The sequence below is a fragment of the Hylobates moloch genome, unplaced genomic scaffold, assembly GCF_009828535.3.
Source record: "Hylobates moloch isolate HMO894 unplaced genomic scaffold, HMol_V3 SCAFFOLD_13, whole genome shotgun sequence".
Lineage (NCBI taxonomy): Eukaryota > Metazoa > Chordata > Mammalia > Primates > Hylobatidae > Hylobates > Hylobates moloch.
The window spans coordinates 36,070,995-36,081,945 of NW_026652288.1; the positions used below are offsets into that span (position 1 = coordinate 36,070,995).

Below are 10,951 nucleotides of genomic sequence, written 5' to 3' on the forward strand. Positions count from 1 at the left end.
AATTAGTGGCGCGGAGGGCGAGTACAAAGCTAGGGGAGGAGCCTGCTGTTGCCCCAGCAACAACCACGGACCCCAAGGCGAGCGCGGTGGCGGAAGCATCGCGGCTTCCATATCTCGCAGCCAGGAAGGTCCTGGGAGAAGCGCGAGCCAGGTCTGGTCGGCGCCCGCGGAGAAGAGAACCTGTCAAGCCCATGAACTAACCCCCGTTGCCGCTTTCGCCTCTCCTAACCGGTGCGCCAAGGTAGGAATGACGCATGCGCTGCGCTTAGAGGCGGGGCTAAGTCGACCTGAACTCATAACGCATGCGCCTTATGGAGCTTGCTGGGGGAGGGAAGCGGGGTGGCTGACATGACGCGGAAGGCGGGTCTTTTGCGCTCGTGGGCCGAGCCATAGCCCCTTCGGGCGGGGCTTTCCGCCGACCTGAACCCAAAGAAGTTATTTTAGAACTCGCAGAGTTAAATGCTATTTCCCGAGACAAGGGTCTCCCCATTTTTTCCAGGCTTTCATGGGTTGGCAATTAGGATCTATGGTCAAGACCTCAGCCTCAGGGGTGTGACGAAGCTAGCTTGGAATCCTAGTACTACCCTTTACCTACTGGGCCTCAGATCCGCCCCCCCCCACCCCCGTCAAATGGAGATAACACACTTACCTCACAGGGTTGTGATTATATTTTTCCCCTCCCAGGGCCATGGCTGAGGTGCACGTGATCGGGCAGATCATGGGGGCCAGCGGTTTCTCGGAAAGTAGCCTCTTCTGCAAGTGGGGCATTCACACAGGTATTCCCCCAGGCCTAGTTCATTTCCACACCAAGACCCCTAGCCTAGAGGCTGCATGCTCCTTCTTCGACCGTTTAACGCAGCCCCTTAACCTCATCTTCCATCAGTTCTCAGTACTCCAGGCCCCGCCCACACCCTGTCCACATGAGTCTCAAGCTCCCAGCTTTTTTGTATGTGTGAGGGGTGGGGTACAGACAGGGTTTCTCTCTGTGGCCCGGGCTGGAGTAAGGTGGTGTGATCATAGCTCAGTGCAGCCTCGAAGTCTCGGGCTCTAGTGATCCTCCCTCCCGCCTCAGCCTCCTGAGAAGCTGGGACTAGAGGCATGCACCACCAAGTCTGGCTAATTTTTTTTATTTTTTGTAGAGACAGGGTCTCGCTATGTTGCCCAGGCTGGTCTCGAACTCCTGGGCTCAAACAATCCACCCGCTTCAGCCTCTCAAAGTGCTGGGATTAAAAACGTGAGCCGCCACGTCCCAGGAAAGTAATTTTGTTCATGCCTCCCCAACTGAGGCTCTATAGTCATGGTATAGTGTAATGGTTAGGGTCATGGGCTGCAAGATCTGCATTTAAATACTAACTCCCCCACCTATTAATTGGAGACCTTTGGACTTGACCTCTTTGAGCCTCAGTTTCCTTGTCTGAAAGTGAAGGTAATAGTAGCTAAGAAGCAGCACAGGTTTGAGGTTAAGAGCACAGACTGCCTGGGTTCAAAACCAGTTATTGCTTGTTAAGGCACCCTTGGGCTGATATGTGACCTTGGGCACTTCTCTTCACCTCGACTTCCCTGTTTGTACAATGACAGTAATAGAAATATTTACCTGTTTGAAGTTGTCATGAGTACTAAACGAGTATCAACAGCACTTAGAATAGGAATAGGGCTGGAATAGGAAGTGCTTATTCAGTGTTTGCCTGGCTCATACAAGACTTAGTGGCGTCTTGTTTGTAAAGCCTGGGGTATGTTGTTGCCTGGCACAGATAAATGTCCATGAAACAGATGTGGCCATTTGGCATTATCATGTCTTCAGGCCTGAGTCCTAGTCCCTTTTTTTTTTTTGAGACTCGTTCTGTTTCCCAGGCTGGAGTGCAGTGGTACAATCTCGGCTCACTTCAAGCTCAGCCTTCCGGGTTCATGCCATTCTCCTGCCTCAGTCTCCTGCATAGCTGGGACTACAGGCGCCCGCCACCATGCCCGGCTTTTTTTTTTTTTTTTTTTTGTATTTTTGGTAGAGATGGGGTTTCACTGTGTTAGCCAGGATGGTCTCGATCTCCTGACCTCGTGATCCGCCCATCTTGGCCTCCCAAAGTGCTGGGATTACAGGCGTGAGCCACTGTGCCTGGCCATTTTTTTTTTTTCTTTTTTTTTGAGACAGAGTCTCATTCTGTAGCCAAGCTAGAGTGCAGTGGCACGATCTCGGCTCACTGCAGTCTCTGCCTCCTGGGTTCAAGTGATTCTCCTGCCTCAGCCTCCTGAGTGGCTGGGACTACAGGCACCCGCCACCACACCCAGCTAATTTTTGTATTTTTAGTAGAGATGGGGTTTCACCATGTCGGCCAGGCTGGTCTCGAACTCCTGGCCTTAAGTGATCTGCCTGCCTAGGCCCCCCAAAGTGCTGGGATTACAGGTGTGAGCCACTGCCCCTGGCCCCTGGGTCCTTTTTGATTCTACAGGTAAGTGAGGTGGAGGTTGAAATTCCCAGGAAATCGGTACCCTTCAGTTGATGGATGAGAGGCAGGCTCTGGAGTCAGACTTGGTTTCCAAGTTGGACCACTCATCTTCTCTGTGACCCTGGGCAGAGGCTGTCCCCTCTTGGAGCCTCAGTTTCCTCATTTGTTCTTCATAGGGCTATTGGGAAATCTTGCTTTTAAGGAGCCTGACTCAGGGCCTGGTGCTTCCCTCACTCAGCCCAGAAGGGAGTAATGACTAACCTGATTTTTATTATTTCAGGGAGTTGCTGGGGGTGTTGATCCAGCCAAGAATACTGAAGCAGTTGGATGAAAGGCTTGGGCTCTGCAGTTAGAGCTGAGTCTGAATCCAGTCCCATGATGGGACCTTGGTCTGCTATAGTCACTGCTATGTCACCAGCATGGAAAACAGTGGTTGGCACATAGCAGGTGCTGAATAAATGTTCACGAACTTACCTTCTGAGAGCCTATTTCTTTACCTGTTAAATGGGGATTATATTAGCTCCCACCTCCTAGGATCACTTATTTGTCCAAGAAACATTTATTGAGCACCTTCTGTATACGAAGAGCTGGGTTTGTGGTCTTAGAGATCCAGCAGTGTGCAAGGTCCCTGTTTTCCTGGGCCATACAGTAGGGGAGACAGAAAATAAATAAGCAGGCCAGGCATGGTGGCTCATGCCTGTAATCTCAGCACTTTGGGAGGCCAAGGTGGGCAGATCACCTGAGGTCAGGAGTTTGAGACCAGCCTGGCTAACATGGTAAAACCCCATTTCTACTAAAAATACAAAAAAAATTAGCCGGGCATGGCGGCGTGTGCCTGTAATCCCAGCTACTCGAGAGGCTGAGGCAGGAGAATCGCTTGAACCCGGGAGGTGGAGGTTGCAGTGAGCCGAGATGGTGCCATTGCACTCCAGCTTGGGCAACAAGAGCAAAAGTCTGTCTCAAAATAAAATAAAATAAAATAAAATAAAATAAAATAAAATAAAATAAAATAAATAAACAGACAAACGAGTGCAGTTGGGTGTGGTGACTCACCCCTGTAATGCCAGCACTTTGGGAGACTGGAGCAGGAGGATCACTTGAGCCCAGGAGTTTGAGACCAGCCTGGGCAACATAGTGAGACCCCTGTCTCTACAAATAAATAAAAAATTAGCAAAGCATAGTGGTATGTGCCTGTGGTCCCAACTACTTGGGAGGTTGAGGTGGGAGGATTGCTTGATCCTGGGAGGTGGAGGTTGTAGTGAGCTGTGATTGTGCCACTGCACTCCAGCCTGGGTGACAGAGGGAGATCTTGTCTCCCCCCACCCCCCAAAAAAGAAAGGAGCACCGTGATTCCAGACAGTGGTAAGTGCTAGGATTAAAAGAAATGATGTGACAGGGACTAGTGTTTGGAGAAGAGGGTCAGGGAGAACCCCTCTGTGGAAGTGGCACTTGAGCTGGGCCCTGAAGGATGGAAACAAAAGCTAGGGATGGGGACACCCAGGAGCAGAGCTTTCTAGGCAGCGGGAACAGCCAGTGCAAAGGTCCTGAGGTGGGGAGACAGAAGTGGGACAGTGAGGCCAGAGGGTGATGAGGGAAGGGGAGAGTGATGGGAGATGAACTCAGGGAGGGGAGCAAGAGCCAGGCCACGTGGGCCATGGTGGAGAGTCTGTAAACTGGGGGGTGAGGAGGGGATTAAGAGTCCTAGAGGGTGGATTAAATGAATGGATTGCCTAAAGTGCTTAGCATAGCATCTGGGATTTAGTTAGTACTCGGTGCATTTTCTTTTTTTCTTTTTTTTGAGATGGAATTTCGCTCTTGTTGCCCAGGCTGGAGTGCAATGGGACCATCTTGGCTCACTGCAACCTCCGCCTCCTGGGTTCAAGTGATTCTCCTGCCTCAGCCTCCTGAGCAGCTGGGACTACGGGCGTGGGCCACCACGCCCAGCTAATTTTTGTATTTTTTTAGTAGAGACAGGGTTTCAGAATGTTGGCCAGGATGATCTCGATCTCTTGACCTCGTGATCTGCCTGCCTTAGCCTCCCAAAGTGTTGGGATTACGGGCGTGAGCCACCACACCCAGCCATACTTGGTACATTTTGTTTCTTTGATTTTTTTTTTTTTTTTTTTTTTTTTTTTGAGACGGGCTCACTGTGTTGCTCAGGCTGGAGTGCAGTGGCATGATCACGGCTCACTGCAGCCTCAACCTCCCTGGGCTCAGGTGATCCTCCCACGTTGACCTCCTAAGTAGCTAGGACTATAGGCATGAGCCGCCATGCCTGGCTAATTTTTATATTCTTTGCTTGGCTTGGTTTGGTTTGGGTTTTTGTTTGTTTGTTTGTTTTGTTTTTGTTTTTTTGGTTTTTTTAGACAGAGTCTCTCTCTGTTGCCCAGGCTGGAATGCAGTGGTGCAATTTTGGCTCACTGCACCCTCCGCCTCCTGGGTTCAAGCGATTCTCCTGCCTTGGCTTCCTGAGTAGCTAGGACTACAGGCACACACCACCACACCCGGCTAATTTTTGTTTTATTTATTTATTTATTTATTTATTTATGTATTTTTGAGACGGAGCCTCACTCTGTTGCCCAGGCTGGAGTGCAGTGGCACGATCTCAGCTCGCTGCAACCTCCACCTCCTGGATTCAAGCGATTCTCCTGCCTCAGCTTTCTGAGTAGCTGGGATTATAGGCATGTGCCACCATACCTGGCTAATTTTGTGGGGGTGTGTGTGTGTTTTTAGTAGAGACAGAGTTTCACCATTTTGGCCGGGCTGGTCTCGAACCCCTGACCTCAAGTGATCCACCTGCCTCAGCTTCCCAAAGTGCTAGGATTACAAATGTGAGCCACTGCGCCTATCCTAATTTTTGTATTTTTAGTAGAGATGGGATTTCACCATGTTGGCCAGGCTGGTCTCAAACTCTTGACCTCAGGTGATCAGCCCGCCTCAGCCTCCCAAAGTGCTGGGATTACAGGCGTGAGTCACTGCGCCCGGCTTGTTTGTTCATTTTTTGAGATGGAGTCTCACTGTGTCACACCAGCTGGAGTGCAGTGGTGCAATCTCGGCTCACTGCAACTTTTCCAGCAATTCTCGTGCCTTAGCCTCCCGAGTACCTGGGATTACAGGCACCTGCCACCACTCCAGACTAATTTTTGTATTTTTAGTAGAGACGAGGTTTTGCCATGTTGGCCAGGCTGGTCTTGAACTCCTGACCTTAGGTGATCCACCCACCTCAGCCTCCTAAAGTGCTAGGATTAGAGGCGTGAGCCACTGCACTCAGCCTTAATTTTTATATTATTTGTAGAGATGAGGTTTTGCCATGGTGGCCAGGCTGGTCTTGAACTCCTGGACTCAAGCGATCTGCCTGCCTTGGCCTCCCAAAGTGCTGAGATTACAGGCATGAGCCACTGTGTCTTTCCACTCAGTGCATTTTAGCTATCATTATCACTCCTCAGCAGGATCGAAATTGTTATGTGTGTTTCAGGATGTGCTCCTGGAGGGTACCCTTGGCCCCATCTTAATCCTTGGACTAGGCTTGTAAATGTGGGGTGAGAATAGTAATAAAATGATATTGAAGACTTATCCCACGCTTACTATGCTCATTACCCATTCATGGATTAATGGGTTAATGGGTTAGTGGGTTATCATGGGAGAGGAACTGGTGGCTTTATAAAATGAGAGAGAGAGAGACGTGAGTGGCATGTTAGCACACTAGCCTTGGGACTCTCTGAAGAGTCCCAGCAAGAAGGCTCTTACCAGATGGGGCCCCTCCACCTTGGTCAGTCTCCCATAACTGTGAGATAGAGATTCCTTTTCTTTATCAATTACCCAGTTTTGGATATTATGTTAAGAGTAACAGAAAACAAATGAAGACAATGAGGAATGCATTATTACTCAGCTCATTTTACAGATGGGGAGACCAAGGCAGAGAAAACTAACTTGCCTAAGGTTGCAGAGGCAGGAAGAGATAGTGCCAGGATTTGAACCCAGATACTTGGTTCCAGAGTCCACGCTTCGTAACCCTTACCAGTAGATGCCCCACAGAAACAGTCCTATAGCCACAGCGGCATCCCCTTCCTGATGGCTGCCTCCCACCCCTCTATGTCCCGGCTCTCCCTGCAGGGGCAGCATGGAAGCTCCTGTCAGGTGTGCGGGAGGGCCAAACGCAAGTGGACACCCCGCAGATAGGGGACATGGCTTACTGGTCCCACCCCATCGACCTGCACTTCGCCACCAAAGGTCTTCAAGGTGGGTATCACACCTGGACCCGGGGCCAGGCTGAGGGGAGGGGGCCAGTAGCCTCTGAGGCCCCTGGGGCTGGGAACACCAAGACCTGTCCCTGCTCCCCATACCATGTAGGTCCCTTTTGCAGCCAAGTCTGGCCCTGGAGAGGCTGAGCTAAGGCCTTCCCAGGCCTGCTCAATAGGATTAGGGCAGAGGCCAGGGTGGAGCAGGAGATGGGAAGGTGGGGGTCAGGGTGGGAGGGGAGGTGGCATTCAAGTAAAGAGACAAAACAAGTCTCCAATAAAGAGGAAGCTGGGAGGCAGGGTCTGAGACAGGCAAGGGCTGTTTCTCCAGGAAGGGCTCCTCGGCCTGAAAGTAGAGCTGCTGCTCAAAGGGGAAATCAGTACTGGGGGAGGAGCGGCATCAGAAAGCCTTTCTGGTAGAAAGTGTGGGTTCCTGGAGATGAGTTGATTCTGAGAAATTGCCTAGGTAAATATATATAGTTCACCAATATAAAGAATGTCTACCTGGTGCCTGCCCTGTGTCCAGCCTGTGTTGGGTGATGCCAGGGAGACATTGGGGATCAAGGCAGTGCCCCTTAGCCTTGTCTTCACAGGGTTCACCGTCCCATGAGGGACACACCTCTTTCCAGACAGTGGCACCTCAGAGTGGGCAGGACTAAGATAGGCGATTTGGAGAGGCCGTGGGAGCCCAGAGGAAGTGCCTGACTCTGTCAGAGAGGTCAGAGAGGGCTTCCTGGAGGAGGGGGCTTCTGAACTTTGCTGTGAAGGGCCAGTGGAGCTAATAAGGCAGAGGGATAGAAGAAGGTTCTAGGCAGAGGGAGCTACGTGTGGAAGACTCAAAGGGGAAAGTGAGCCAAGGGCATCTAGTGGACTGAGGGAGAGCGGGACGGCAGGGGGGAAAGGTAGCAGGGGACAGGCCATGCAGGACCTTGAGTGCCAGGCTGAGGAGCTGAGGCCATCTCCTGAAGGCACTTGGGAGCCAGAGCAGGTGATGGACAAGTGAGATTTCACCTTTTTTTTTTTTTTTTGGAGACAGAGTCTCGCTCTGTTGCCCAGGCTGGAGTGCAGTGGCAAGATCTCAGTTCACTGCAACCTCCGCCTCCTGGGTTCAAGCAATTCTCCTGCCTCAGCCTCACGAGTAGCCGGGACTACAGCCGCGTGCCACCACATCTGCACATCTGGCTAATTTTTGCCTTTTTTTTTTTTTTTTTTTAGTAGAGATGGCGTTTCACCAAGGTGGTCAGGCTGGTCTCGAACTCCTGACCTCAGGTGATCCGCCTGCCTCGGCTTCCCAAAGTGCTGGGATTATAGGCGTGAGCCACCGCGCCTGGCCGAGATTTCACTTTTTTTTTTTTTTTTTTGTCTTTTAAGTCGTTGCCGGTCCCCCAGGCTGGAGTGCAGTGGCGCGATCTCGGCTCACCGCAACCTCCACCTCCTGGGTTCACGCCATTCTCCTGCCTCAGCCTCCCGAGTAGCTGGGAATACAGGCGCCCGCCAACACGCCCGGCTAATTTTTTGTGTTTTTAGTAGAGACGGGGTTTCACCGTGTTAGCCAGGATGGTCTCGATCTCCTGACCTCGTGATCCGCCCGCCTCAGCCTCCCAAAGTGCTGGGATTACAGGCTTGAGCCACCGCGCCCGGCTAGAGATTTCACTTTTAAATAATCTTTCTGTCTTTTAAGCTGGAGCTGGGGAAAAAAAATCTTTCCGGTGCTGTGTGGGTGAGGTGGGCAGCTCTAACCTTTCAGCTCTTGGGCCCTCCAGTCCCCCAGTGGTGGCACCAGCCTTGCTTTCTCTTTTCTCAAGCCCCCATTTTGTCCATCAGGAAATCTTACTGCCTCTACTTTTGAAATACATCCTAAATCCCACTTCTCACCCTTTTCTCGCCCAGCACCTTGATCTGTCCAAGTTCATCTCTCACTTGGACTATGACAAGAATCTTGTCTCTGGGGTCCCCTTCCCCAACCCCCCTGGTCTGCACCCCACATGCAGCTGGGACCCTGTGAACACCTAAGTCAGGTCCCATCTCTGCTCTGCTCAGAACCCTCCAGTGGTCCCCATCTCACTCAGGGTGAAAGCCATAGTCTTAGCATGCATCACAAGGCTCTCCACAACCTGGCTGGCACCTCCTTCCCTTCTCCCCACCTCATTCTGCTCTAGCCATGCTGTCCCCACCAGGCACACTCCGTCGGGGCTCCAGCCATACCGTCCCCACCAGACACTCCCCCCCTCAGGGCCTTGGCACTTGCTGTTCCCTCTGGCTAGGAGCACTCTGCCTCTAGATGGCCACATGGCCTACACCCTTCCTTCCTTTTAGCATTTGCTCAAATGTCATCTTCTTAGTGAAGCTTCCTTGATCCCCTTCTTGCTAAAGCGGTATCCCCACCCTCACCCTACCCAGCTCTGTTTTTCCTCACAGCAATTACCACCATCTGATCTACCCTATAATTTGCTTATTTACTACATTCGTTGTCTAGGATATCAGCTTCACGGGGGCAGGAATTTTTGTCTGCCATCCATGTTCATGTCTGCCGTGTCCCCAGCTAGCTAGAACAGAGCCTAGCACAGGAGAAGGGATCAGCATGAGATGAGATGGGGCTGGATCTCCAAGGGCCTTGACTACCAGACTGAGGAGCTGAACTGTGTTCTGAGGACATGGGCAAAGCTATGGAAGGAGAGAAAGATGCTTCCAGATGCCAGGTGGAAGGTGGATTAGAGAGGGGCAAGAAAGAAGGCCCTGGGCCAAAAGAGAGCAAGCAGGGACATGAGGAGGGAATGCAGGAGGTGTCCCTGACAAGGCCCACGATGGTTACCTGGGGACTGGAGGAGCTATGGGCTGCCCTGACATGGGGTCATGGAGGAGGATAACACAGAGAGGAAATTCAGCAGAGGTCTGATTAGAAGGGCCTTGAATGTTGAAGAGGTTGGACTTTGTACTGAGGGCACTGGGGAGCTATGGAAGGATCCTTAGCAGGGAAGTAACATGGATTTGGAAAGATATCTTTGGCTGCTGTGTGGGGATGGATGAGATGGTGGGAGCCTAGAAAGGAGGGTGGGTTGGAAACCCTAGGACAGAAACCCAGAGAGGAAAAGACTGGGCCTGGGGTCCTCAGTGAGTATCAGGGAGGGGGGAATCAGGAGCAGGAGTCTGGTCCCCACCCATCCCTCCTTTCCCCTCTCCCTCCTTTCCTGCAGGCTGGCCCCGGCTCCATTTCCAGGTGTGGTCCCAGGACAGCTTTGGCCGCTGCCAGCTTGCAGGCTATGGATTTTGCCATGTGCCCAGCAGCCCGGGCACCCACCAGCTGGCCTGCCCCACGTGGCGGCCCCTGGGCAGTTGGCAAGAGCAGCTGGCACGGGCTTTCGTGGGTGGTGGGCCGCAGCTGCTGCATGGGGATACCATCTACAGTGGGGCCGACCGCTATCGCCTGCACACAGCTGCTGGTGGCACCGTGCACCTGGAGATCGGCCTGCTGCTCCGCAACTTCGACCGCTACGGCGTCGAGTGCTGAGGGACTCTGCCTCCAACGTGACCACCATCCACACCCCGGACACCCAGTGATGGGGGAGGATGGCACAGTGGTCAAGAGCACAGATTCTAGAGACCGTCAGCGCTGACCCCAGCTAAGGCATGGCACTGCTTCTGTCCTTTCTAGGACCTCTGGGTCCCTCTGGGCCCAGTTTCCCTATCTGTAAATTGGGGACAGTAAATGTATGGGGTCGCAGGGTGTTGAGTGACAAGAGGCTGCTTAGCCACATGGGAGGTTCTCAGTAAAGGAGAGCAATTCTTACAGGTGTCTGCCTCCTGACCCTTCCATCCCTCAGGTGTCCTGTTGCCCCCTCCTCCCACTGACACCCTCCCGAGGCCCGTATCTTGACAGACCCTCTTCCCCTACCCTGTGTCCCAGCCTGACACTCTCCTCCCGTTCTGGGTCCCCCTCCTCTGGTCGGCTCCCCTGTGTCTCATCCCCCGGATTAAGCCTTCTCCGCCTGGTCCTCTTTCTCTGGTGACCCACACCGCCCGCAAAGCCACAGCGCATCTGGATCACCCGCTTTGGTGGCGCTTGGCCGCCAGGAGGCAGCACCCTGTTTGCGGGGCGGAGCCGGGGTGCCCGCCCCCTTTCCCCCAGGGCTGAAGGGACCCCCCTCGGAGCCCGCCCACGCGAGATGAGGACGGTGGCCCAGCCCCCCCATGCCCTCCCCCGGGGGGCCGCCCCCGCTCCCGCCCCGTGCGCTTCCTGGGTGGGGCCGGGGGCGGCTTCAAAACCCCCCGCCG

General features: G+C 53.0%; 2 protein-coding genes across 4 annotated transcripts in view; one reads left to right on the forward strand and one right to left on the reverse strand.

Moving 5' to 3' along the window:
* The window catches only part of TMEM91 (transmembrane protein 91), a 36,781-nt gene that overhangs the window by 23,026 nt on the left and 2,804 nt on the right, over nt 1-10,951 (reverse strand). Inside the window, exon 1 of one of the 2 annotated variants that reach the window (XM_032172831.2) lies at nt 650-830. The exons of the other annotated variant lie outside the window; for it this stretch is intronic. The gene's annotated coding sequence lies outside the window, so the exon portion shown is untranslated. Of the gene's footprint in view, nt 1-649; nt 831-10,951 lie in introns of those variants that run through there. 2 annotated transcript variants of the gene reach the window in all.
* Nucleotides 50-10,470, forward strand: B9D2 (B9 domain containing 2). 2 transcript variants are annotated; one of them, XM_032172829.2, is made up of 4 exons: nt 50-241; nt 685-776; nt 6,555-6,680; nt 9,874-10,470. In XM_032172829.2, the coding sequence occupies exons 2-4, from the start codon at nt 689-691 to the stop codon at nt 10,185-10,187; spliced, it is 528 nt and encodes a 175-aa protein (XP_032028720.1). In that variant the 5' UTR covers nt 50-241; nt 685-688; the 3' UTR covers nt 10,188-10,470. The 2 variants fall into 2 exon arrangements, with proteins under 2 accessions (XP_032028720.1, XP_058282268.1); XM_058426285.1 differs by lacking the exon at nt 50-241 and adding an exon at nt 368-550 and having other exon boundaries at nt 9,874-10,464.